Below are 27,291 nucleotides of genomic sequence, written 5' to 3'. Positions count from 1 at the left end.
GCTGGAATTGACTCAATGGTACCTAACAACCACACACACGAAGCTGAGTAAAACCCTGGCTTCTCTCCCTCTTGCTGGAAGTGGAGTTGATCCCATCGTCACCTATGGTAGGCCAGAATTTCTCAGCTTCGGCACTATTGATATTCAGGACCAGACAACTCTTTGTTGTGGGGTCTATTCTGTGTGTTGTAGAATGTGTAGCAACATTCCTGGCCTTTCCCCATTAGGCGCCAGTAGCACAGCCCTTCTCAGTCGTGACAACCAAATAGGACTCCAGATGTTGCCAGATGTCCCCTGCAGAACAAAATTGCCCTGGTTGAGAAGCATTGGTCTAGATGAGTGAGTGCCTTGTTTATAACATAATTTGCCTGATCTGAGCCTATTTGGAGGAGTCCCTAGATGGCAAAGATGGTTAACATGCTGCACTACTAACTGAAGGGTTGAAGGTTCAAATCCACCCAGAGGTGTGTTAGAAAAAGGCCTGGAAACCTACTTCTGCAGAATCGGCCATTGAAAACTGGAGAACAGTTCTACTCTGACATACATGAGGTCTCCATGAGTCAGAGTCAACTCAACAGCAACTGAGTTGGTTTTCGTTTTGGAGCCTGTCTGGAAGAAGTAAGATCTCTGTCTTTTCCTCTCTGTAAATACAGTGCATGTTTAGTGCTCCCCTGGCGCTAGGAATGGAGGTCTTTTGGAATTTCCTACCTTGGACTTGGCTGGCCAAGGCTGATCCATTTCCTTAGGAGGCAGTTTCCTCTGCATGAATCTCTGCAGACATTAACTGGACTCAGATGGCCCATCAAAGAACAAGGAGACTTTCTAGCCCTGCTCTCTGAGTACTTATCATGTCAGGTATCAGGGGTACAGCGTTACGGCACTTTCCCAGTTAACTCAAGTTCTGTTATAAACAACCCCAGGGCCCAAACATGGAGACTTGGAAATGTTATCTTCGTTGTTCAACTAGGCAAAGCACTAGCTTGGGAATAAGAAAGATCCAGGGAGGAAATAACTTAGAACCTGTGAACCGTGGTGTAGAAACATGAATGCCCATATCTATAGGTTATGTCTCGGATAATATTGTTTAAAAAAAAAAAAACTAAACATTAAAAAAAAAAGTCCTTTGATGTCATGGCCTGAACTCAGTAATACTTTTCTTTCTTATTTCATATTATGTTTTCTTTTTTTTTTTTTAATAGCAACATCAGAGTACTAAATATACACAGGAAAGTTGATATAGGTGTTGCATTTACAACTTTTTCCAAATACATAGCTTTGAAATACAGAAACAACTTAAAAAAAAAAATCTGGAATAAAAGTTCACCTGTACGGAAATCACATCCAGCCACCTGCCCCCTCCCACCACCCAAATATATCGTGTCATTTCTGTTTTTATTAACATGGTTATGTTATGCATTTATGGAAAAACACAGCATTAAACTACAATCATTTAACTCTTTCAAAAAGATGATATAAAGAAGTGTATGGAGACAACCATGGCATAGAAATACCTGTAACACAGAAACAGGGAGGCTTTCATTTTTCTTTTGAAAAATAACAAGGGCTCCATGTAAAAGTATAAATAAACAGTTAACAGTTTTATTGTATCAGAAAATAATTTAGGAAAATCAAAATAAACCCGGTTTTGCTATACATGAGAAGGGGAAAAAAATAAAGTTCTAAAACAGTCAACGGAAAACCTTTGAAAAATAGGCCATTGTGGCCATCACTCTTTCTTTTCTTGTCCCGTGGTTTGGGTTCACCTCGTGTGAGTTTCTAGTTCCACTGGTGAGCTGGGGAGGAGCCAAAGAAGAATTGGGCTCCATCTTGAAATTTATGTCAAGGGACCTGGTAAATTCAAGTGTTACTTTACTAGGCTAGAACTTTCCAAACGGAAATGGATCCTTGGCACCAAACATATCTTTTGTTCCTTAGATCTGTGACTTTCGTATAAACACCACTCATGAAAAATTCAGTCTGTAATTCGGATGCTTCTCTTAGAGTTTGGTTTATCCCACCCAATGTCCAGATGGGCCCACTGGTAGACACTTAATGATGTGAAGGCAAAACATTCAAATGGTCTATTTCCTTTTCCACCTAATCACAGAGCAACTCCTTAATGACCAATGATGAGTTTAATCAATGACAAGTTAAACTGACAGAGATGTATTCAAAAGTTAATTGGCCTTCCTTTTTCTAAAGCGTACATTGGAGCCAGATTTGTCAAGCACACGAACTGTGGATAGATCTCTGAGACTTGTCCCCACTTGTTCAGCATGTAATGATCAGTTTCCACCAAATTAAACAATAATTGAAGGGTTTCAGATATTTCCCTTCTGTTTGGTTGTTGATATTTTCTAAATGATTTGCAGTCAACACTCATTCCTTTTGGAAAAAAAAAATGGCATTAAATGTATTCTCAACGAAATGGCTGGAAATAAGGAAGAGGTAATTCAGTGTCCTCCAAATTCAGTTTAACGCTTTCTGGGTGTAGCTCACATAAGATGAGACCCCTGCTCAATTGCCTGCGTGTAAAGTGATTGAATACTGATTTTAAGAAACATAACTCTTTTGTTGATCTATGTATCAATGGTAAATTAAGTAAACGTAATCAGCAAGGTCATTAGAATTCATGTGAGGTTTTGTTGTTATGTTGCTTTTCATTTAAATATTTTAACTGAATGGTAACCCACCCTGGACTCCAGCACTTGCCATCTTATATTTCTCCAGGGAGCTTAAGTGGAAAGAAGAACCCAAATAAAATGGGGCTGCCAGAAGAAGAGGAAACCATAAGCAAAAACCAAAACCTTTAGTCCTTAAGGAAACAATGATCTGGATTCCCAAGCTGGCCATAGGCTTTTCAAAAATGTCACTGTTCCATTCAGAAACTTGAAAATTCCCAAGTCTGCCTTTCACCATAGCTGAAGAGGTCAGGTGGAAGGGAACTTCCTGGATGGTTTTCTCCTCTCCTCACACTGATTAGTGTGACACAAGGTGGTTCGTGAAATGTTGGCTGAACCTCATGTCACTCCATGCCATCTCAGCTCGGGAATCGATTCTTAAGGATCAAATGTGTGGCCCACTGGCTGAGAATCAACTTCCCCAGGTCCTTTCTGACTTCAGAAGAAGCAACCCAAATGCAAGTGAAAAACAAAAAAATCAACCATTCTGTCAGCATGACGGTCCAAGAGTGTGGGGACCCAAATGCCTAATGTGTAGTGCCAGCTCACTTTTCAAAGTTAGCTGCCCCCTCCCTGTCTTCAAGGCCCTTTAACTATGAGAAAAATTGTGCTTGTATATGGAAACGATGCAGCACCTTAGGGAATCTTCAACACATCGTAGGTGCACATTTACCTGCTGCAAACTCATCAAGAAAAAACACTCACGTTGCTTGGTAGACCTTGAGTTGTAGATGGTACCATACCTTGATATTCAAAATCCACATGCATAAGAGAGGAATCATACTGAGTAGAGTTCCCCACCCAGAAGAGACTTTGGAGGTAGAGGGAGAATGTTCCTTCAGGTGGCAGCGGCTGCAAACCTTATCAAGAACCTTATCAAGAGCAATGCTGTTATCTTGCTAGGATACCCTTAAGTGATTTTTAGCAGCCTAAGACTTCAGCAGGGTGATTTTGGGAGAACATACCTCCTCTTACTCCAAATTTGTCCTCCAAAGGTTAGAAATTAGAGTTGGGGGTGTCACAGTAAGTTTGAAATTGTCCCTTTGACTTGGGGTGTGCAAACAGTGGAGAAGGACGGGAAGGGTCTATTGAGGAATGAGACTGTGGCCAGGGGTTGGTACCATGGTGTTTGCCTGCAGTTCCCTGCACGATGACATGAAACAATTATATAGGGTCTTCTAGCGTTTGAATGGCTGCATGTCTTCATGGTTCATGATAGTGCCAAAAATCAGAACTTAGAACCGAATAGTGTTCTTACTTCTCTTTTGGCCTACTATCTCTCATTCCCTAAAAGCAATAACTTGCTCAGTGCAGTAGGCTAGCATTATCTGAGAGTCTGCCAACCCAACAGTTACAACATCAACATTAAAGGATTTTACTGGAGAATTTCAGAATCTAATAATGACAAAAGCTAACCAGAATGATCAGCTTGGTTATGTCCACGCAAGAATCAAGTTTCTAGATACTTGTTATTTTCTGTTGCTAATATTTTGGGGTTAAAATAACAAAGGAGCTCCATCCCAGCCAGTACTGATTGACTCATGTAAATCCAGGTTTCCAGAGGATTCTATTTTAGAAGAGAGACCACCTAGGGCAAAGCTAATTAAATTTTGTAAAGGAGAATTTCATGTAATCGGATTTGCTCTGCCTCCATTCTTGCCATACGTCACTCAGCAGATATTTTACCATGGAATTCAAGATATTGCTAAGAGTTAATTAGCCCCATGAGGCTATCTTAGCAACTCCCTGAGTTTATTATAGTGATCAACTTAATACTATCCATAGTACATGTGAAGGTCCTTGGGTGGCATAAACATTTTGCTCTCCACTAAGGTTGGTGGTTTGAGCCCACCCAGTGGCACCATGGAAGAAAGACCTGGTGATCTACTTCCATAAAGATTACAGCCAAGAAAACTCTATGGAACAATTCTTCCACCTTGTAACACATGGAGTTGCCATGAGTCGGAATCGACTTGATGGCAACAAGTTTGTTTGTTTTTGTTTATGGTACATCTGCGGTCTGCTCCACCCTACACCAGAAGAGAGAACACAGCCTCCCTTACACACATGGGCATTTATATATTCACTGTGCCCTTCCCTCATGACTCACTGGTGGTTTAAACTATCCCCATCCCAAGTGCTTATAACCTTCTGTGTCTCAGATGGGCAAGAACGGCCCAGTTTATATCATGCCTCTTATGCTGAGCCTTTCCATATATGACTTAGATTTATGAGTTCATTCAAAACTACTCTCTCGATTCTATGCACAGTAACTCTTAGAACATTTAGCAGGGAATCCATCAAGTGAGAAATGCAACAGAGCTGCTGAAGGATTTATTTTAGAACCTCAACTCCAAAGCAGACACAGACAATACGTTATAACCAAGTTCGCCGCTCTCTTCTGTTCTCTTTACTCTTGGATTTGGACTATGCATTTATAGGTGTGGAGTGCAGACTGATGGTTGGAGAAGGCTGCCACCCCCGCCCTGTTGCTGTCCATGCACTATGGCCTTAAAGAACCCATGACAAGCACCTTGATCCTATCCCATTCTATATTCTGGGTGCTATTGTGCTCATAGCTTTCTCAGTCACCAGCAGCCTATGTGTTTAATCTCCCAGACCCAAGTGAAATAGAATCAAAGGGGGCAAGTAAGTACATGTCTGGCTGTCTCTCCTCTGGTGGTCAAGGACGGTGAGGTCACTCTTCTGATGAAGTTCAAGTGCTACTATCGACCCTTCGGCATAATGGGAAGTTGTGCATAGAGATAAATTCCCTAGCTAGGGATTGCATGGTAACTTGCTGACTCATTTAAACTTTGGAGATGGGCTATGGTGTTCTTACTAGCTGAGGTCTTTCTCAAACCATCTTAAGTCAGACAAAGTTCATTCTTTCTGCTTGTTTGATGGTTGGTGGGACCTGTAAGATGCCAATTCTCTTCCTAGACATCTTTTTGGACAAAAAGTCCGAAAGTCCATTGCTTACATCCCTCAAATGCAAGCTCTAAACCCAGAAATGTGAAAGTAGGCATAAACCACACTTGACACTTTCTGGAAGGAAGACTGGTATACATTTCAAAATGTCAAATAATCATTTAAGAATTGGCTGGAAACCCCACCAAGAATGGTCAGAGTAACTAACACTCAATGCTTGGCTTTGCTTTCATAGTACACCTGCATAGGATACATGTCAGTGTAAAATAAGGAAACAATGATCAAAGACTCACAGATGGTGAGAGTTTGACTCCTTTATGCGAGCTGTGTTATTTCCACTGGTTGAAAACAAACAAACAAACCAGTATGGCATAGCAAATGGACAAACCGCACCAAAGAAACCGCTCCAGAATTACAGGCATCGCGGCATATTTTCGAATAACTGCTCTGCTAAAAACAGATGTTGTTTAGGAAGTGCACTGCCAAGTGAGATCTGTGTTGAGAGAGAACTTTTGAAGAGGCAGCTGCTTTCCTCATCAGAAGGGAGGACACTCCTTGGTGGCCCCAGTGCCCTGTGGGTTACATCCCTGTCATTGAACCCTCGTGTCCTCTTTGAGACCTTGGTGACCTAATGTTGACTTAACTACATAGGTATGGCACAGGGAGGGCCCCAGGAGCACAGACAGAACTCAGGGGTAGGGAAGGGGGCAAGTTCGTCATCAGGAATAATATCCCTCATTTTGGCTTCACTTCTCTACTTCCCTGAGGGATTGCCCCCATTGGAATGACAGGGGTGTTTGGTGGAGAGCCAGGTAGAGCAGTTGGTAATGATTGCAGAATCTTGTAACTGGGAGTGCAACGCATTTTTACCCAGGAACTAGGAGTAAGGCTTTCTCGTGTGCTACTACCTAAGAGCAACCCTTGGTTAGCAAGTGACAATTTGATTTCCTAGTTGGAAATAATGGCAGGACTAAGAGACACAGACAACTCCCACGTCTCTTCCATCACTCCGCTCCCTTGTCTTCCCACCACTCATCCCTCTCTCTGGATATTATTTTGTTTGCCTCTGTGTTAATTATCTGCCTCCTCCCCCAGTAGAATGTCAAGCTCACTAAGGCAGGACTATGCCCATCTTGCTCCCTGCGGCATTGCCAACATGGTAGAAGCTCAACAAGTATTTGTTGAATAAGTGGATGACTGGATGATCCTAAGCTAATTACAGTGAGCTAGGAAGAGTTGTTTCTATTCTTACTGTGTATTTGGATAATGCCTTCTTCAAGAACTCACATGGTGAAGCAAGAATGACTCTGGCATCTGGCAGAAATTAGGAGTTTCAGAATCTTTTTCCATTCGCTGACTTGAGGGGTGACTCTGTGGAGGACAGCTAGAGAGCGAGCCCAGTGGAATACAGCGACTGCCTCTGGGACACACTTGTGCTCAGATCTCTCTGATAAAAGAGGGTAGCAGTGTCAAAATGTGATAAGAACAAAGAAAACGTGTGCTGATGCCATTTCAAAATGAGAGCCTTGGGGAGACCCAGCATGAATGTAGAAGGGCTGTAGGTCCTGACCCTGAGCTTCAGCCCTGGTTCCTTGCCTTGTCTTTCAAGATATCGGGGTCAACCCAGCTTCATGAGCTAAGATGATATTCGATGTGGGTAAAGAAGAGACCCTCCAAAATAAAAATAGCGAATTCTCTGATGTATTCATTTTATAATATGACCACCGTGATTGGACACCTGTATAAAATTCCTCAAAACCAAAACCCATAAGGAAAGTTCTGCCTGATATTGAAATGTGGTGGTTCAAGAGTAATGCATTTTTTAGAAGACTGAGTGTAAGACTGCAAGATCACTGTAGTAATTACTGATCTGCTGGTCAAATTTCATAAGTCCAAGTTTCTAAGTAAGCTTAAAACGCTCCATAGAGGACTAGGATGAATACCTGGGAGTTGAAAGCAGCGTAAGGAGTCCACACAAAGTCAGGACTGGGAAGGATCAGAAATACTCGGGAGGAAACCTGGCTTTGTAAGTGGCCTCTCCATTCAGTAGAAGAAGGCCACTAGATCTGACTACTAGCAGCCTTCTAGCACACCTCAGGGTGTTGCTACACTTTCACAGTGCATGAGAAGACAGGAACTAAGAAAGAAGACTCAGTGGGCATGAGGCCTGGCCTTGTCTTGGACAATTACTGAAATCTGAGCCCAGTGGGAAATGATCAGGAGGATTTCCTGGTCATGAGTGGAGTAAGTTCCCCAAAGCAATTACATACATTATTTCAACCAGATAAAAGTGACATCAAACACATGAGGATTAAAAAAAAGATTGGAAGGGACTAAATCAGAAATAGAGCATTCGAACGAGGATGGAGAAACTGTCTTGCTTACTTTGGACATGTCATCGGGAAAGATCAATCACTAGAAAAGGACTTTATATTTGGTAAAGTAGAAAGTCAACAAAAAACAAGGAAAACTCTCCATGAGATGAACTGACACAATAGTCAAAACAATGGGTTCAAACATACAAACCATCACGAAGATGGTACAGGAGCAGACAACGTTTCATTCTGTTATAAGGTCACCAAGAGTTGGACCTGACTTGACAACAAAAAAACAACAACAAAGCCTCAAAATGGACTTGACCCCACAACAAGGAACAGATCGTTCCCTCAAGCCACTTGTTTCAGTAGCTTCAAAGTCTACAGGTGGGCAACAGACCATGGTGAGTATGAATGAGGCCCATGATTGTGGGATTTCAGAAAGTCGCTGATGGGAAAAGATGAGGGGGACAAAAATTGGGGACCTTATCAAACCATATCACCCCTCTTTCGAGTACCTTCTCTGAGGAAAAAAAAAATGCTTAAACAAATGTAAGGGCCGGACTCTGGGCTGTTCTGCAGCAGAACATGGGGGGTGTCACTGATTAACTCAGAAATCCAGAGGTCAAGCTGAGAAGAGCTGACCTTCAGCACATCTCAGGCTGCAGAAGGGGAGTCCAGCAAGACTCATCTGACACTGTTAGGAAAAATATCTGGGAATGTGGCCATATGGAAGGACCCAGAACAATCCCACACATTCCACAGCTGTGGTGCTGAATTCTCTAGGCTGCTCACTTTCATTTATTATCTCCTTTCACACAGATGGTGTTTCCCACGGAGGTGTCTGGGAAACAAGGTAACCCTTTTTAAAACCTAAGAGATTTCTACACACACTCCCTCAGCCCTCATGAAATGGCAGCCATTCTCTATGCCGGTTGAATTTGCAGACATTCAGCACAGAACTAGACTTACTGATGCAGATTCGCACGCACACGGCTTGCCTGGTGGTTGGTGCACGTGGGGTTCTTCTGGCCCTGCCCCAGACGGGTGTCCAAAGGGTTGTGTGGGGGACTTTTGTCAATGTACACTCCCTTAGAAGGTTCAACATCTGATGGCATTCCAGAGAGTTCAAGGCATCCAGGGGACAGCCTCTGGTCTGGGAAAGAGGCTGAGCTGCCATTGTAAGTGACACCAAGTCGCGCCCTGTTGGGAAGCATGGGTGCCCTGCCAGCCAATGAACAGCATGTCTCTGCCATCACCTCCTTCCCAGCTGGGTTCGCTCTGGAGCTGAGAATGTCATGGATCACAGCAGCAGCCCCCACGGCCCTGACTGATGACGAAGACCCTCTGTGCCCATCTTAAGTCAGGAAGGCACAATGCCCGCAGGGATTTGAGGGTGATGGGATGGAGGTGGCTGGATGAAGGACAAGAGAGAGAAGCACAGTCGAGATGATGCAGGTGAGTCCCAGGAACCTGGAGGTGATCAAATGCCAGCAGTGATGTTTGCAGTGTCTCAATGGGTAGCAAAGCTTTGGGAGAAAACGACAAAAAAAGAAAAACAAAAACCGACTTTTCTACTTCAGGAGCAATACTAGAACACTGATCTCAATGTTATTGTGTTATGAAAACAATGTTTTCCTCCTCCGCTGGTATCTCTTTACTTTCACACATTCCAAGAGGTACAAACATTTGTTTTAGAGGGAGACCGAGCCCAACTGAAGAATCAAGTTCAACAGCCCAACCTGAAAGTGGGGAGGAAGGGCAGTGTCTGCTGGACCTTTCATCTGGTCTCAGACTGAACATTCCATTTCTTCATGGACCCTACTGGTGAAAACAGTCACGCATGGGCCATTCCTAAAAGAAATCTTGGGAAACAGCCCACTCATCCCTGATCTGGAGTTACCCCACAAGCAGGGCTCATCTTCTAACTGGGATCTTAGATTACTTACGGTGCCCCCCTACTGGCAGCAATTCTGGAGTACTGGGTGCCATTAAGGACCCTTGGTGGCCTAATGGTTAAAGGATTCCACTGCTAACATAAAAGTCAGTGGTTCGAACCCACCAGCTGATCCACAGGAGAAAGGTGTGGCAGTCGGCTTCCTTAAAGATTATAGTGTTGGAAACCCTATAGGGCAGTTCTACTCTGTCTTATAGGGTCACTGTGCGTCAGAATCTACTCAAAGGCAATGGGTTTGGTTTGGTTTTGGGTGCCTTTACTTGGAGTCCCCCGGTGGTACAAACGGTTAATGCACTTGGCTGCTAAGGGAAAGGTTGGCAGTTCGAATCCACCTAGAGGAGCCTGGGAGTAAAGGCCTGGCAGTCTACTTTCAAAAAATCACTCACTGAAAACCCTGTGGAGCATAGTTCTACTCTGACGCTTATGACAACAGCTGTTCTTTTTTTGGCGGGGGGAGGGACGCCTTTACTAAGATGTGGGTTGGGAGGGAGTGGTCCCGCCCCTTGGGGATGGCAGTATTTTTGAAAATAGTGTGTGCGGTCAGGGCTCTATATAACAAGGCTTTTACCTGGGCCCCTATTTCCACTGGGAAGCTATATACTAGGGTTCTTGGGCAAAACACAAAAGTTGGCCGATAGGAGCTGACAAGAGAGTAGCATCTTTGCCACTGTCTCCACCAAGATCTAAAGTCACCCTTGTGACCACGACAGAGCAGGTGACATCTGTCCACCTATCTGTGGGAAAGACATGCAGAACATTCAAGGGAGAATTGGCTGGGGAGTATACACATAGAATCCCTTCTCATTTTCAAACAACCTAGAGCCCTCATATATTTCTGAGTTCTGCCCTGACATACGCAAACACATGGATAAGGATATATTCCTTTAATTTTTGGAACTGGAAAAAAAAAAAAAAAAGGCTTCAATTCAGTCTATGCTTGTATAACACAAAGATGTCCAGTAATCCACCACCCACCCAACCTCACGCTCAGGCCCATGTACAAGCAGCCAGCGACATCGACGTACACACGGCTGTTAGGTAGCATCTTCAAATAAATGAACAAAAGGTAATATTTATATATGTATATATATATATATAAAACCATGACATTCTTAACTCTGGCCCAAGATGAAATCCCATGTCCGGTGCCATTCACCAAATGTCACTTAAGGGCCCCGTAGTCTGGGTTGAGGCTGTCCTCTGGGGTGAATGGTGATGGGATACCAGGTCACCAGGAAGAATATGCTCACCCGTGGAATTGCATTTCCAATATATGCGATTATATGCGTGTGTGTGTGCGTGTGTATGTGCATGTGTGCGATACGTGTGTGCAGCGAGTTGCCAAAGTAGAAAACACCAATTTATTCTGTTCATACTAAGCATGTTAAATACATCAGTTTTTGTAACCGAGAACATTTTTTTTTAAAAAGGAACATTTAAGATCTCCAAAAATTGCTACAATACAAAAAAAAGTGTGTGTGTGTCTGTGTGTATTTATATATTTATATACGTATATTAACCAGAAATAGTGACTCTCGGTCTCGATTCCACCCCTGTTTTTTTTTTTCAGTAAGATTTCTATGTGTGATTTGCTTGGCTTCCTACTTTGTAACCGAGTCTTCCAGGTCAGTACATGGCACATAATGGTATTATTGGCACAGGTTCAGAATCAGAGTACAAATCCCAGACTCCAGGTGCTTCCTCCTCTCCTTGTCTCTCAGTCTCCAGCTCCTTCCTTGTATCGCTTCTGTCTGTCCTCCAAAGAAAACTCTGGGAGATGGCAGTCCCCCATAGGCATCTTTATAAAAATATATTTGGCCTATAGTGTCCTGCTCTGCGAGGTCCCCACTGGCAAACAGGAGTGGTAGGTGTGGGGACCCTCTCCCTTATAGATTTTAGTTTTAGGATTTGTATTTTTTTTTTTTTTTAACAGTTTCACCAACGGGATCCTGTGTGGAGAGAAAACAAGAAGAGGTTAAATGGCAGCAGGTCAAGGGCAGGGCAAGGGCGTAATGAGTTGCTGGTGGTGCAGCGTTTCTCCCTGTTTGAGCCTCTGCACCACGAAGCCCCAATCTTTCTCCTTCTCGGCTAACAGACACCAGCCCCTCTGCAGGACATCTTCTAGAAAATGCCTTCTAGAACTAGTCACTGGGACTTGGTATAAACGCTAGGGATGCCAAGGACATGAGGCTGGACCATGTGCTAATAGTAGGCACCCCAGCTGTGGAGGGGGCATTTCCGCTGGGACGCCCCCTCCGTGGACACAAGCATGCATGGCAGTCTGCCCACCACCCCCACCGCAATGCTCCTTCCCTTTCCAGCCTCCGGACCATGTCCCGTGAAGGGCAGACCTGCCACCTGCTCCAGCGCCTGCACTGCAGGAAGAAATGGAGTCCATTTCAATCTACTGCTCAGCTGGAGGCTTCCTGAAGCTCCTCAAGGGGTGATCTTGCTGAAGACAGCAAAAACGGGAATCACCGATGCGTGCGGCCAGGCAGTGGCAGAAATCACTAGGTTCAGTAGGCTGGCCAGAAAGCTGGCAGCTCTTGCCTTGTCTGGGTGCATCTCGGAAAATGGGAGACCCAGGCTTCCTAGCTCAGGGAAGAACTCCCTCCAGCACTCCCATAGCTACAGAGAACTTCTTGTTGTTTTCTGCTGTGGGGTTTGCCCCGTGTGACAGTGACCCCATGCACAAGGAAATGAAATGCTGCCTGGTTCTGCACCATCCCCGTGATCAGCTGTAGACTGGACCACTGTGATCCATAGGGTTTACACTGGCTGATTTTTGGGAGATCACCAGGTCTTTCTTCCTTGTCTTAGTCCAGAAGCTCTGCTGAAACCTGTTCAGCATCATAGCAACATGCAAGCTTCCACTGACAGACAGGTGGGGGCTATGCATGAGGTGCATTGGCCAGGAATCAACCCGGGCCTCCCTCTCAAAAAATAAAAAGGTGGGTGCCATTGCACCCTTTTTGATGTACAAGGCACAGATTAGGAAGCAGGGGAAGGAAAACTCCATGATCCCAAAATGAATTTGGACAAACTCCTCAGCTGGAGGGCAGGCATGTCCACAGTGGTTCCAGGATGCAGGGGCCAGACTGGTGCCACCAGGATCCCCTCAGAGCATATTGAAAACACAGATTCCTGGCCCTGGGAATCTGGATTGTTAAAGCTCCCCAGGTATCCTGATGATTTGCCGGGCCAGGGGCCGGGGGCAGCAGTCCTCAACAAGCTAAGGGGGGACATCCTTTCTCCTGAATCTCAAAAGCCAGCCACAGCGATGCTCAGAGAGACCTCAGCCGAAGGGCTGCCCAGGCTCACAACTGCAAGAAGAACAGTGTCTTGAGTGGGGGACAAAGCTGGCCCCAGGATTACCCCTCCTGCTCAGCACTGTCTTCTTAATCTTTGCCAAGCATCTTAGCATGTAAATGTCTATTCAATCTGGGGTTAGGGTGTGGACACTAATCCCCGCCCCAGGAAGTTTCCTAGTCTGGAAAATGCAGGCCTGGTGCCTCACCTTACCTTCTACCTCCAAGACACCAGCCTGGGGACTCTATGGGGCCTAAATTGAGGGTCCACTCACCCCTGATGCAGATGCCCCCTTGCGCAGGGGTGTCACCATGGGTAAGCAAAAGGGATATGGCCTCTCTTCACAGCGTTATTCCAACTGGGCTTCCCAAAACCGAACAAGCTGCTAAGGAGTTGACTGATTCATGGTGATCCCCTGTGTGTCAGAGGAGAACTGTGCTCCATAGGGTTTTCAATGGCTGATTTTCCGGAAGTAGGTCACCAGGCCTCTCTTCAAAGGCTCCACTTGGTAAACTCAAGCCACCAAGGTTTTTGGGTTAGTAGCCAGTGTGTTAATCTTTTGCACCACCCAGAGGTCCCACTGGGCACCCCACCTCCTCGATACTGCTAGGATCTTAAGGGAAGTAGGAGGCAATTAAAAAAAAAAATTAAAACTGAGAGAAATGGCCCTCTTGGATGTCTATCTTTATCCTAATATTCTGAAAGTTAAAAACTATGGGGGCATTAAGTCTGGGTCCAGTGGCCTGGGATGGTCTCCATTTTATGCTGCTGTTTCTGCTGCCCCACGTCATTATTGAGAGGGCCCCCCTTTCACTCCTGGTGGGTGCATCCAGGGTTGGGTCATAAGACCTCCGCCTTGCTAAGAGGGTTTCCTTTGCTAACCTGCTGCCCAGGTGCTGCTTTCCAGCCCCGGTCTGACTTTAGATGGAGACACTCGGGATAGGCAGTGGAAACAGAGGCCAGGGCACGGGGATGGTGTCCCGGTGTCCCAGCATCCCATCACCACAGCATCATGCCTTCCCTCTGGGCAGCTGCTCTCCTGGAGATGGTATCAAATAGACGCTACCATGTGCTTTTCTTTTAAAAGTCTTCCAGTTCATTGGATCCTTCCAGACTTGGGGTGCCTCCTCTCCACCTCATCCTTCACCCTTCCTCTTCCTCTCTGCTTTCTAGGTGGCCACCTGTCCTCAAACAGCAAGCGCATTCTGTCTTGAGGTCTTGCCTCGTAGCGCAGTGGTTAACTGCAGCCACTGACAGAAAGGTCGGCGGTTGGAGCCCACCAGCCGCTCTGCGGGAGAAAGATGTGGCCATCAGTTTCTATAAAAATTACAGCCTTGAAAGCCCAAAGGGGCAGTTCTTCTCTGTCCTACAGGCTCAGTATGAGCTGGAATCGACTTGACGGCAATGGGTTTGGGAGCTCCCTACCCTGACCCCCCGGCTGCTCCTTCCGACCTTCCGGTTTCAGCTGCAGAGGTTGCCGCTCTGGGTACCCCCTCCCTTTTTAAATATGGTCTTCATTTTATTTCTATCAGCATGTCCCGCCCTATTACTTCTTAAGGTACAAGACGAGCTGCACTTATTCCATCTGTACATGTGCGTATTACTCCTCATCCAATTATCAGCTCTCTAAGAGCAGGGTTGGTTGGTGTCTGTCTGCCTCCCCTTGGCAGCTGGGGTCCCAGCTCTGTGCCCAAAAACACCACAGTGGGTCACTGGTTTAATGATCCATGTCTGCTTTGGCAAAACAAAATCAAAAGTGAATGAAGCTAAGTGAAGAGGGGTTTGTGTGGAAGCAGCCTTGTCTTCCATCCCGCAACTCGTCCTTAACAGCCCTGAGATGGCCTTTATGGGGTGCTTCACATGAGAGTGGCAGGGAGAGCCACCTCGGGACCAGCGTCTGGGGCTGCGCTCCTGCCCTGGAATGCCAGGCAGTCTCCTGCCTCTCAAGAGGGACACCTTTTCCTGACCTCCGGGCATCTGTTGTGGGATATGAGAGAGAGAGTCGGACCCAGCCCTGAACTTCATGTGGCCATTTGAAGAGCAGAGCTACCTTCTGGCAGAGGGCAGCCAGGGTCCCCACAAAGGTTTCCCCCAAGGGCAGTCTCTCCATCAGGCACAGGAGTAGGGATCTGAGGTTACCTGTGGTCACCTTCCAGACAGACCCTGATCAGTTGCCGTCAAGTCAATTCTGACTCATGGTGACCCCTTGTGTTGTCAGAGTGGAACTATTGAGCTCTATAAGGCTTTTCATGGCTGATTTTTGAGAAGTTGATTGCCAGGTCTTTCTTCCAAGGCACCTCTGGGTGGACTGAAATCGCCAACCTTTACGTTAGCAGCCGAGTGTGTTAACCATTTGCACTACCCGGTGATGCCTGGCTGACCCTAAGTTCTTGCCAAAACTCTCCTGCTTCAATTTCAGCTGATGGGGAAGTGTTCATATTTTTCTCTGCTGGACACTGACCACGAGCGCACCCAAAGAGCCCAGCACAGTTGGGAAAGTCAGAACAGTCAGCCTTGATGCCTTGGCTGCAAAACAACTCAGACGAAGGCATTCACGTGTGGTTCCTGATGAAGGGTGATGTCTAGCCAGAAGGGAAGCTAGCTGTCTGCTGCGAAGGTAATTGGTGAGATTGGAACCTGGATAACTCCAACTTTGAGCAAACTGGTGCCCTCTGGTGCCCGGAACACAGTCGAAGTACCAGAAGCCCAAGAGGGGATTCTCAGCTTGCAAACACCAACCAGTGTCTACTTTTGCCAAACAAAGAAAACAAACAGACTACAGAAACTTGACCTGGAGCACAGCAGCTACTAGGTTGTTTTTCTACACCCTGAAGCTGGTGCTTCTCACAATGGTTTGGTCGGGCTGTTTTCCAGCTTGGGGAGCACAGCTTCCAAAAAAGTCTGGATGGTGCTTTGAAAAAAGCGTTCCTTTGAGTGACAAAAGCTTGATAATCCATTAATGTATTTTTTTTTTAGAACAAAGTGGGAAGGCTCAGCTGCGTTTCTTACTTTTTTATTAGCTATGTCCTCAATGTGGTTTTGAAAATAATAATAATGGATGATTTATTTCTCACTGGCTTCAAATTCAAGAGCTTTTATTATTTTCCCAAGCTCTGTTCGGAATGAAGTGGCCTCGGCAAATGGAGAGATCTGAGCACTAATGAGGTTTTCTGAAGTTTACCTGTTTTATGAAAAATGACAGGAAATTTGCCCAAGAACCAATGGCAGGAGGGCGCCTGAGGTCTCCTTCTTCCAGAAACTTCTGTGTTATGTTGTCATTGTCCAGAGCAATCAAATTCCACAATGGAGGGGGTTGGAGGCAAGAATTTGCTGGAATCTATTGTACAGGCTGAACCTCAGGAAGCAGGGTGAGGTCAGCCACTCCGGGGACTGCAGGCTCCCGTGGCCCATAGGTATTGTGGGAGGGGGAACCCTCCTGGTGGGATCATCTCACTGTACTTCCCAAGAGTTTGGGCCCCAAATGTGCATACAGGTTAGACCAATACGACAAGACGGTGTGATAACAAACTGCTTTATCATCATTAAAAAGGCATTCGGAGAGGCTTAACAGCTATGCAAGAGATAAATATCTCCGTTGGCTCTTAAACCCTAATTAAATGTTTTAGTATTAATTCCTATTTATTTAAGGGACAATAAGTACCCTGGTAAATCTGAAAGATCTTTCTGGCTATTCTCCGCTCTATGTTCATGTCCAGGCATTAATTGCCAGAATCAGGGGATACTTAGAATCCGAATGCTTTAGCCCAGTGAGTGATAAATGGTCCATGTGATGCACCAAGACCAAATCTTTAAGCATTTATCAAGGGCTAACGAGGCCGTCTGTGTAGCCCTCCTGCTCTGTGTCCATAGAAGAAAGGAGATGGCTGGAGTGGGTCACCGCTCTGTGTCAATAATATACGGAGACTGGGTTGGGTGCAGGTGTGGCGTGGGCCTGGGTATGGAAAAAGCCATGTGGATTCTCCCTCCTCCACCGGCAGGGAGCCCAGAGCTCTTTGCATACAGAGTGGTCCCCTTCTGTGAGCAGGGCGGTCCTGAAATAGCACCTCAAGCAGAGTGGGGAAATCATCATGGGGAGAGCACGTTACCTTAAGAAGAACACGGGCCCATGTGGGAGCACCCACGTCACCCCCGCCTCACCCAGGGGCAGCGCATGGGGAAAGCCAACCAACAAGTTTGGAGGGGAGTCCTCATTGCCCCGTGTTGCTAGAAAGAACTGGGTGGGTGAGACAGGAAAGTTGTTGTTTTTTTTTTTTTTTTCTGGAGTAGAAAACCAACAGTTGCCATTGAGTCCATGCTGACTCGTGGTGACCTCATGTGTGTCAGAGTAGTGCTATGTTCCACGGGGTTTTCAAGGCTAATTTTTCAAAAGCAGATCACCAGGCCTTTCCTCTGAGGAGTTTCTGGGTGGACTCAACCTTCCGAACTTTTGGTTAGCAGCCAAGTGTGTTAACCCTTTGCACCACACTGGGACCTCCCATTCTGGTCCAAGTTTCTTTAATCTGGCCCCAGAGAAGTGGAGGCACTTCCTTCCCCCTAACAATAGCACATTAGAAAAGAATATTCCAAAAGAATACTGCATCGGACATATCAGACAGGAAAGTTTCTCTGGAGCAGAGAAGTAAATAAAAGCATTCTTCTTGCAATTTTATTTCATTTTTTTAAAGTTGATGCTGTGGGTCCCCATCCCAACAGAATGAGCAGTCCCAGTCTTAGCCTTTGGAGGCTTTGGAGCTGGCCTTGCTCCTTCCTGCAGAGTCTGGCCAAATGTCCTTGAGAAGCAAATTGGGTTGGCTTGCCTGGTACCCTCATCTCCTCTCACCCAACTCTGCTCCCACTTGGAGCTGGGAATTTCTGGTGCTGAGCTGGTGACTGGAATGAGAAACTGAGGCACTACGGAGGAAGGTGCAGTCTAGGGCATTGCGAGGGGACTTCTGGGAGAGGCTTCTTACTCATGGGCAAAAGAGCAGCCCTGGAGTCAGGCTGCCTGGAGGTAGTCATCTGGCCTCATTGTTAGATGACAGACCTTGGAAAGTCACTCAGCCTCCTTGAGCCTCAGTTTCCTCATCTGTAAGATGGGAGTGCTGGGAGGACTGAATGAGTTTCTAGATGTAAAGCAGACTTTGAGCAGTACTAGGAAAGGAGTGAGGGGTGCTCTGATGAGCCTTTGTTGAATGCACTCATTGGGGAACTGTCCCCCCTTGGTGGAGGTCACCTGCAGCAGGTGTATTTGACTGCAGGCTCTTGGAGGAAGGGAATGGAGGTCTTTGTATGTAGGTCACTTATTATATTTTCATGCATTTTTTATGTTAAACTGTAACAGAGACACTGGAGACCACTTGGCCCTGGCCTGAACAACTCCCCAGGAAAGCTGCAGATTCCACTGCTAAGAAGCAAGGTCCCTGGAGTTGGCTTGGCTGAAGCTCCAAAGCAAACTCAGACTGTAGCCTGGATGAGTGCCCTTGGGGCAGATGAAGGGTGTGGTTCTAAGGAGTGGGCCATGCCTGGCACCTGGGCCGCAGAGCAGTTTGGGAAGAATGTGACCCCACCTGTCTGGCCCACATGGATTCCGTGGGGACCTTTATAGGGAGCCTCATTTCCATTCAATCTAATTACATCCTCTGCCTATTGGCTGAACATGATGTTCAGCGGGTCATGCTGGCTTCAAGACTGGGAGTGAGGGCTGAAAACCTGAGGTGGGGAAAACATTAGCGCTGGGATTAGGGGCTGACAACTGACCCCCACTTCTCATGCAGCTGGCGACTCCGGCCCTAGCTAAGTGCCTCAAGCTGGATCCTCGGAGGATCACTTGTGCTTCTAAAGGAAACATGCTTCTACCTCCAGGCACTTTACCTCCTCTGGCAGGAATATAGAGGAGCCCTGGTGGCGCAGCTGTTAAATGCTCAGCTGCTAACCTTAAGGTCAGTGGTTCAAACCCACCAGCTGCTCCACGTGAGAAAGATGTGGCAGTTTGCTTCTGTTAAGATTTACAGCCTTGGAAACCCTATGGAGCAGCTCTACCCTGTCCTACAGGGTCACTTTGAGTTGGAATCAACTCGACAGCAGTGGGTGTGTGTATGACATGAACATATTCCGTTTAATTGCCCACATCAGAAGGTAAGTGAAATGTAAGACATAGTTTTCAAATGGGGGCACTGGTGGTTCAGTGGTAGAATTCTGGCCTACCATGCAGGAGACCTGGGTTTGATTTCCAGCCATAGAACCTCAAGCGCAGCTACCGCCCGCCATGTTTCCGTGAAGCTTCCAGACTAAGAAGGACTAGGAAGAAAGGCCTGGTAATCAATGTCCAAAAACCAGACAATGAAACCCCTACAGATCACAAAGGTCTGATCCACAACTGATCGTGGGGATGGTGCAAGACCGGACAGTGTCTCATTCCATTGTGCACGGGGTCGCCGTGAGTTAGGGGCAGACTGGATGGCAGCTAACAACAACGGTTTTCAAATATTGATATCCCATCCTAGAAACTGGGTTCCCTACTCAAGAAAGAGATCCCATGTCATGTTTGGAAGGAATATTTTGGGGGAAAACAAAAAGACCATCTCTGTGGGTGAATGAGATAAGCAAACTGTGACTCTTCAGAAAACCTCCCATTGAAAGAAAAAAAAAAACAAATAACAAACAAAAGACAAATTCCACCCTTGGGTGGGGCTACGTCTATAGACTGTGCATATAGAATTGTAGTCACCAAGGCAAAATGTACTTTCCAGCCAGCAGCCGGAACGTTCAGAAGATTCGGCACAGAAGAAAGCAATTTAACGTTAGCATTAAAGTTAATATCACTGAAAGCAAACCAAATGTTCTTATCCAGCAGAGCGTGGAAAATTCATCCTGTTTGGGTACCGGTCCCCGGCTTCAAATTAGTAGATGTCTCAACTCTTCACTTTCTTTATCATTTTCTTTCTTATCTCTTATTTTTCTATTTCAGAATTGTATTTTAATTCTGCTTGGCACCCTCCTCCCAGTGTCAGACATGTGATGGAGACGTGATTCCTGCCCACTTAGCTGCTGCTCTAATCTCTTCCTGTTGAGGGAAATGAGAACTGTAACTGTAGCTTGTTTCAAGGAATGATTTTCCCTGCCATCCAGGCCAAGCTCATAGTAGCCTGCCTTAGGGATTGGAAAGACATTGTCAGTAACAGTTGCGAGGCTGAAATCGAGGCTCATGGGCATCTGCAATTGCCCTCAACTGGGAAGTGGGGACACTCCTAACAAATGCAACATAAAGACCCAAAGCCCTTCTCCCTGGTTTGCATTCCAAAAGAGAATACTATCGGAAATCCTCCCGATGTGCCAAGACGGGCTCCCAGTTATCCCAAAGTGGAGGCAAGGGTAGGGAAGTTGAGGAAAAGGAAAAAAAAAAAAAAAAAATCAATGAACAAAGAGAAGTACGTACCATGATATAGACACATGGCGTCTGCCCTGCCCCCAGGAGGTAAAAAAGACTTCGGCCAGTCAGCAGGAGATTTCAAACCATTTCTCAGACACAAAGGCCACAGGAATAAGATGTCGATCAGAAGAAGAGGGTCTGCAGCGAGCAGAAAAATTGGCTTGCGCGTGCTGGTACATAACACACAACAAGCAAGCCAGTCAGGCCTGCCGCAGGGAACTGGATTTTGAGAAGAAAAGGCTTGCAGGAAGGTAATGCTCTCTGGTGGCCTGCTGGCCTCCCGAAGGAAGGGACTGCCCTGTGCATAGAGGCCTTCTCTCCTCAATGCCTCCCTTCCACCCTCAAAGGCTTTGAGTGCCCAGAACCAGCTGGGTCCATGCATCCATGGGGTCTGGCATGAAGGTCAGAAGGCTGGCTTTCCAGCATGGTTGTGCAATCCCTGGATTTTTGTTTTAGAATCTGTAGGACACGCCCAGAGCCCAGGATCTCTGCATCTAAGGGCATATGTACAAAGCACTTTATTTCACAAGAAGGGGAGGACAAGAGCCTGGCTCACATAATGGCTGCCCTATGTTTGGTCAACACGGACACCGAGCCACCATTTTCCCAAGGCCATTGGGACCCAAGAGAGCACTACCTTAGGACAAAAAGCAAGAACCCTTTCCAACCAATGCTTCCTCGCCCGAGCATAAGGTCTCCCGCTGGGTCCGCCCATGACATGGACAGGGCACTCCACACAACACAAGGGAAAGAGAGTGTGGCAAAGTGAGACAGAAACACCAACTGACAACCCACCCCTTCCCTCCCCTCAAAGGCCCAGCACTGGTTGGCCAGGATTCATATCCAAACCGACATACACACATATTCAGTGAAATGGTTTGAAAATCCTTTTGCCAATTCTTTGTGAACTCAGCCTTCTGGAAGGCTGGGATGCAACAAACAAGCTTCCCAAACATGGAGTGTGAAACCAAAGTTGTTTGGAATAACAACAGTTCTGAGGCTTCTCCTCTTTATTTTCTTCCGCTGAAGAGATTATTCTAGAATCCAACATGGAGGTACAAGAAGAGGTTTGCAGGAAGGCATTTAAGGACCATCCATTCATTCTAACTGACAGAACAAGGACACATTAACTATGAGACACTAGAGCAGGCCCCAGCATCCCCCGCCTCTGAACAAATTAACCAACACAACAGAAGCAAGCAGGCAGCTTGCTTCCTTTCTAGAAGTTATTCCCCATTGTCCTTTCACCCTTAGTTCCAGAAGGAACCCTTTTTCAGAAACCTTGGGCAGTAATGCTCAGCACTAATTCTGCAGCTAACAGGGGCCCTTCAGACTGACATCTTACTCATTTCTTCCTAAGATTTCTAAGTTGTTGGAGATTTTTTTTTTTTTTTAATTTACAAAATGATGCATGAGGGCTTGCTCACTTTAAAAAAGAGCTTATTGATATTTTAATTTAATTCTGGATAAACCTCCGGAAGCTGACTCAAGAGTTTCTTAAATATTCTGGGGGATAGTTCTAGGTACATGTCTTCTTTGAGGGATTACGCATGAATAATGAAAAAGAACATTTAATAACAAAATGTCTGGTCAAGGAGTCTGCTTGGTATTTGATATTTCTGCTAGATTTGCTGTTGACATTTTATTGATGGCAGTCCAGAGATACTGGCTCAGGAAGGGACCAACCATTATTTGTTGACATTTGGAAGGCCAACAGCTGCAAAGCTGGCGTTTATGCTCTGGGGGAGGATGGCTCTGCCTGCAGCCATGGAGTTGGACTGAGGGCGGGTGGATGCATTTCCATCAGCTATCCATTAGGGCTCTGGAAGTAGATTTTGGCTGGTGCCTTCTCTCTGGGGAGCAAAGCACCTGTTTGCATCAGCCCTACCCCTCTTGTTCTGCCATATGGGCTGTTGGCATTTGTTAAAGGATAGCTTCAACAGATCACTGGCCCCTACCCCACTGAACCCCAGCTCCAGGGCCTGTGATGGGCTGCACTGCTTCGCAGCTTCCAGGGCTGCCCGAGCCTGAGCTTACCGGTTTCCATTAAATGTGGATTTGTACTCGCCCGCCGGGAGCAGCGTCTCGTCGGTGTAGACAGGCACAGACGCCCTGACACACTCGTGCGAACACTGCAGGGTCTCATTATAGGCCGTGAAGATGTCCAGGTTGCTGGGCACCCGGGCGGGCGTGAAGTCTGTCAGGTTTTGGCAGCTCTCCTCCTGCTGGTTCATCTTCCGCTGGTGGCTGTTTCGACGCGTGTTCCCACTTTGGGCACAGCTAGAAGAGAGAGGAGTTGGGGTTGGGGGTGGGGCATGGGGAGAGTGGGAGACATCGAAACCCACAAACACAACCTCAGCACTTAAATGCACAACCTTCATTTTCAAGCATTAATTATACCTCATTTAATATTAAATGGTAATTCCCAGCCTCTTTGGAAAGATCAACCACAATCAAGCAATCAGCTCTTTTTCAAGAAAATTTGAATTCTAAATGCAGGTCATTATTGCAGGGAGAATTGTGAGATAAGCCATTGAGCTGTGTTATTGGGGAGTCAGGCCTCGTTTGCTCAAACAATGTCAGCCAAATGAAGGTGCTGACTTGGTTCCCCCGCAGGTGCACCAACTGGGTGAAAACCTGTGACAGGTACCAGCCACAGAAGTGGAATAGGTTGGTGCGGGGGCCTTCGTTGCAGGGTCATTAATTCTTTCCAGACTGTAATTATCTTTGGGGGACAATTGGTAAGCTGGGAACCACTTATCTTCAGCCCTTCCCTGGCCAATGCTGACAGGTTGGCAATGAGACTGGTTGGGCCTTCATCTTGATGTCCCATGGATGTTGTTGTTGGAAGGTGTCATTGACTTGATTACACACACAGGTTGGCAATGAGACTGGTTGGGCCTTCATCTTGATGTCCCATGGATGTTGTTGTTGGAAGGTGTCATTGACTTGATTACAACTCATAGCAATCCCATGTGACACAGTAGAACTGCTTCAGAGGATTTTCTAGGCTGTAGTCTTTACAGAAGCAGATGGCCAGGTCTTTCTCCTGTGGAGCCACAAGGATCGAATCCTTGACCTTTCAGTTAGCAGCTGAGAGCCATCAGGGCTCCTTGCTCCATGGATACCTGTCTATTTTCTCAGTCCTCTGGACTGTGGGGGCTACAATTTAGGACAGGTATGGGACTCCCATCCCCCTCACTCAAGAGGTAAAGGAAGGCAACCTGTGTCCCCACAGACTTGACTTCTGATGACAAGGTCCCCGAGAACAATGAGGGGCCAGCCCTCCTCTCACACCTACCCAGGACAAGGCATGCAGGGGGTGGCTGGGAGGAACACGCCCCTGTGCCTCGGAGATCTAATGACACCTTGTCCCCCTCATGGGTCACTGCTTCCCTCACCCTTTATCCTCAGAGTCTATATGGAATGAGGGGCTGTGAGGTGGGGGGCTCATGACACCCATCTCCCTCTGGGTCCTGATTATTCCCTGCCTTCATCTTCCCAATGGAAGAATCACAATTCCTGGAGTAGGAGCCTTGCCCCATTCATAAAGGTGAGAAGGTAAATGCCACACCCACCTGGAAAGCTTTCTGCAGAGGGAGCTCATCCCTCCATGGCCCCTACACCATGACCCTCCCCTGGGCTGTGCTCCCCGTGAGGCTCTTTGAGGGTTTGCTGCAAATCCCAGTGTACTGAGAAACCTAGAAGAAGGCCTGCCCACCCATCACTCAATGGGTGACAAAGTCAGCCATCTCCTTTGGGGATAGTGGTTTTCCTTCATCAAGATGAGCACAGTCCTTCTGTCCATGGGATTTACTGCTATACAGCCATACCACTGAGGGGTCCAAAGGCCCTTCTCTGGCCAGCCCCTGGCCAAGAAGCCCCACTGTGACCTGCTGCGCTGTCCTCATTACATGCACCCAGAAAACACTCTGGCCCTGAGTCCATTAGCCATCAGGGGGTGGCTTCCAGGCCTCGGGATGCGGTGCATGTGAGGTTTGCTCTGCAGTAGGGCCACCCTAGCCCCTGCCCTGGGCTCTTGTGGCCTCCTCCCATCCCATAGACCTGCCTTGCCCTCCCTGAGCTCCCTTGCCTTTTGAAGGCTCAGGTGCTGTTTCTAACCTTAGCCCTCCCTGAATCCCTATTGCTGTCTGTAGCCAGCTGGGGGACCCTGGGTCCCTCACTCCACACAGGAGTGTAAGCTTCGCAGTTCAAAGGAGACATGCGTTCTGGAGGAGTCTCTTTGGGCAGACAAGGGCCTCTGGGGCGCCTGGTGAGCAGCAGGTCTGCCCAGCATCCCCAACTTTCCCAGGGGAGCAGCAGGTGTGCATACCCGCAAGGCCAGCCTCAAAGTAGGCCAGCTTTCAGGAGGAAGTAGGCGAGGGTGGCTGCCTGCAGCAAGCCATAACCTATTTCCATGAACACAGAGCGGCTGCCAGAGGAAGGCAGGCTTGGAGTGAGGGAAGCTGGCAGCAGGCAGCCCAGTGGCAATGATGGGCGGGCACACTCCTGCCTGGGCGCTGGGAGAGAGGGCACTGTCACAGCCTTTCCAGGGAAGGCCAAGAGAGAAACAAACAAAGGCTTGTGCCTCAGTGGGCTCCATCCAGGAGGTAGACTTGGATCAAAGGAAATGGATTTAGGGGCAGGCGTAGCTTGCTGTCTGAGAAACTATTTCAAGGAGGCTGGGATAATCCCACTCTACTGAGAAAACCAGGGGACAAGGCCACACCCAAAGAGCAGGGTCAGGGAGTGCCCCTGGCTTGGCCAAATTGCCTAAGTCTGCAGGCAGCAGAGCTCAGCACAGCAAATGGAGCTGCACAGGCTTCCTGGACCAAAACAGGGACACCAACACCCTCTTCATGCAGCTTGGGGCCAGATGGGAAAAGCAGGGACCTTCGTGTGCCCACTGTCCAGGAACTCCCATTGTTGTTGATTTTGACTCCTAGTGACCCTATAGGACCGGGTGGAACTGCCCCATAGCATTTTCCAGGCTGTAATGTTTACAAGAGTAGATCACTAGGTCTCCTCTGAAGCAGCTAGTGGTTTTGAACAGCCGGCCTTTCAGTTAGCAGCCATGTGCTTAACTGCTGTGCCACCAGGGCTCCTTAGGACCCCCATAGCTACCCCTCCCCCATTTTCAGGCCAGAGGTGTCAAGGATCCTTACCAATTTTTTAAGACAAGAGTTGTAATCAGGGCAGCTATGACCATGATGAGGGAGACGGTGATGGTGATGATCTGATGGACAGCCAAACCTGTAAGGGAGAAAGGGACAGAGTGGAGACAAAGTGAGCCAGGAGCCGTAAGGCCGGTGTGTACAAGGACAGGAGTCCTACAGACCCCCTGCAAGGCTCGTGGCACTGCATGAGGCGCGGGGAAGTGACAGACACCAGCCCCTCCCTTTCCATCTGCGTGGAGGCTCTGGTCTGAGGTTCCACCGGTGCAGAGGCCAGGAAGGGAGGCTCTGGCCCCAGCCTCTCTCCTTACCACTGCCCTTGCAGGCCCAGAGCTATACCCTTCCTACTAGGCTGTGTCTTTTCTTCCCATGCCACCTTTACCCAGCTGCTGTGCGCTCCAAGATATTCCCTGGGAGCTGCCACCCCCGCCTTCCTCTCCTCATGCCCTGGGTATGTCTGCTCCTCATTTCCAGAACCACGAGCACCAGGGTTCTGGCCTGCATGTGGAAGCAGGGTCTGAACTGGCCTAGAACTCACCAGGGAGGTGGGGAAAGAAGGTCACATCGGCCCACACCCTTGGGGCACTAGATGGATCATGCCCCAAGGGGAGCCTTTCCCCCAAGCTCCCTCCGAGAAGTTCATTGTCTGATGAACTTCCCAGAATAAACAGTCCCAGTCCAGCAGCTGATGGTTCACAAAGTCCCAGAATAAGGTCCGAGGACTGGCCTCATGGCTCAGTACTCCCTCCACAAGGAGGGGATGCAATTAAATCGGCATGACAGGAACAGCAGAACTGGCCACCGCAAAAGGGGGCTGGCCAGGTGCCACTAAGATGTTCTCCCAGCCCCTGTCTCCCCCAGCCCTCCAGCAGCGGTGCTGCCAACCTCAGGAGTGAGGGGAGGATAGGTGTGCAGGGCCTCTGGGCCCTGCACGATCCTTCGGGTACAAGCCTTCCCAGTGACACATCTATTGCATCCTTCCTGGGACCTGTACTCTGGGACATCCCCTGCCAACTCCACTGGTCAGTCAGGACCACCAGGGAAGGTCCAAGCTCTGGCCTGGTTCTTCTGCTCCCCGCCAGAACTGTGCCCAAGGGACAATAAAGGCAAGGCAGGAGTTAGAGGAGCCCTGCGGGGGCAGTCCCTTACCCACAAAGAGATAGTTCCCCCACATTCTTTCATCCAAGATGTTTGAACACCTATCCTTTCACCAGCCCTGGGGCCCCAATATCAGTGTCCACTTTGCCAAATCCCCTCCTCACACCTGACACAACTGGACGATGGCTGAGCCTGGGGAGGCCAATGCACACCCACTGCAGTGTGGTCAGTCCCATAGGATAAAGATTCTTCTGGCCACCTTCCAAGGACACAGTTTCACAGACAGATGTTACCTCTTCGCTGACTATTATCCTCATGGGGGAAATTGGAAATAAATGATTAGAAGTTGGCGTGACCAGAAAACAATCTTCCCTATTTCCCCCTCTTGCAGGGCTAT

At 47.6% G+C, this 27,291-nt stretch overlaps 1 protein-coding gene across 7 annotated transcripts in view; it reads right to left on the bottom strand.

The window, feature by feature from the left end:
* Positions 1-4,114: 4,114 nt before the first annotated feature.
* The window catches only part of AJAP1 (adherens junctions associated protein 1), a 180,802-nt gene continuing 157,625 nt past the window's right edge, over positions 4,115-27,291 (bottom strand). For 2 of the 7 annotated variants that reach the window (XM_049877719.1, XM_049877720.1), the window contains exons 3-5: positions 25,788-25,875; positions 22,660-22,902; positions 19,826-20,792 (exon numbers count right to left, since the gene is read on the bottom strand). In XM_049877719.1, the coding sequence (XP_049733676.1) occupies positions 20,543-20,792; positions 22,660-22,902; positions 25,788-25,875 (581 nt within the window). In that variant the 3' untranslated portion in view covers positions 19,826-20,542. Of the gene's footprint in view, positions 11,834-19,825; positions 20,793-22,659; positions 22,903-25,787; positions 25,876-27,291 lie in introns of those variants that run through there. The other 5 variants (XR_007516514.1, XM_049877722.1, XR_007516515.1 and 2 more) reach the window with 5 other exon arrangements.

This window comes from Elephas maximus, chromosome 3 (genome assembly GCF_024166365.1).
Source record: "Elephas maximus indicus isolate mEleMax1 chromosome 3, mEleMax1 primary haplotype, whole genome shotgun sequence".
Classification (NCBI taxonomy): Eukaryota; Metazoa; Chordata; class Mammalia; order Proboscidea; family Elephantidae; genus Elephas; species Elephas maximus.
The sequence above is the reverse complement of the archived record's forward strand: the minus strand, read 5'-3'. Positions and strand labels throughout refer to the sequence as shown.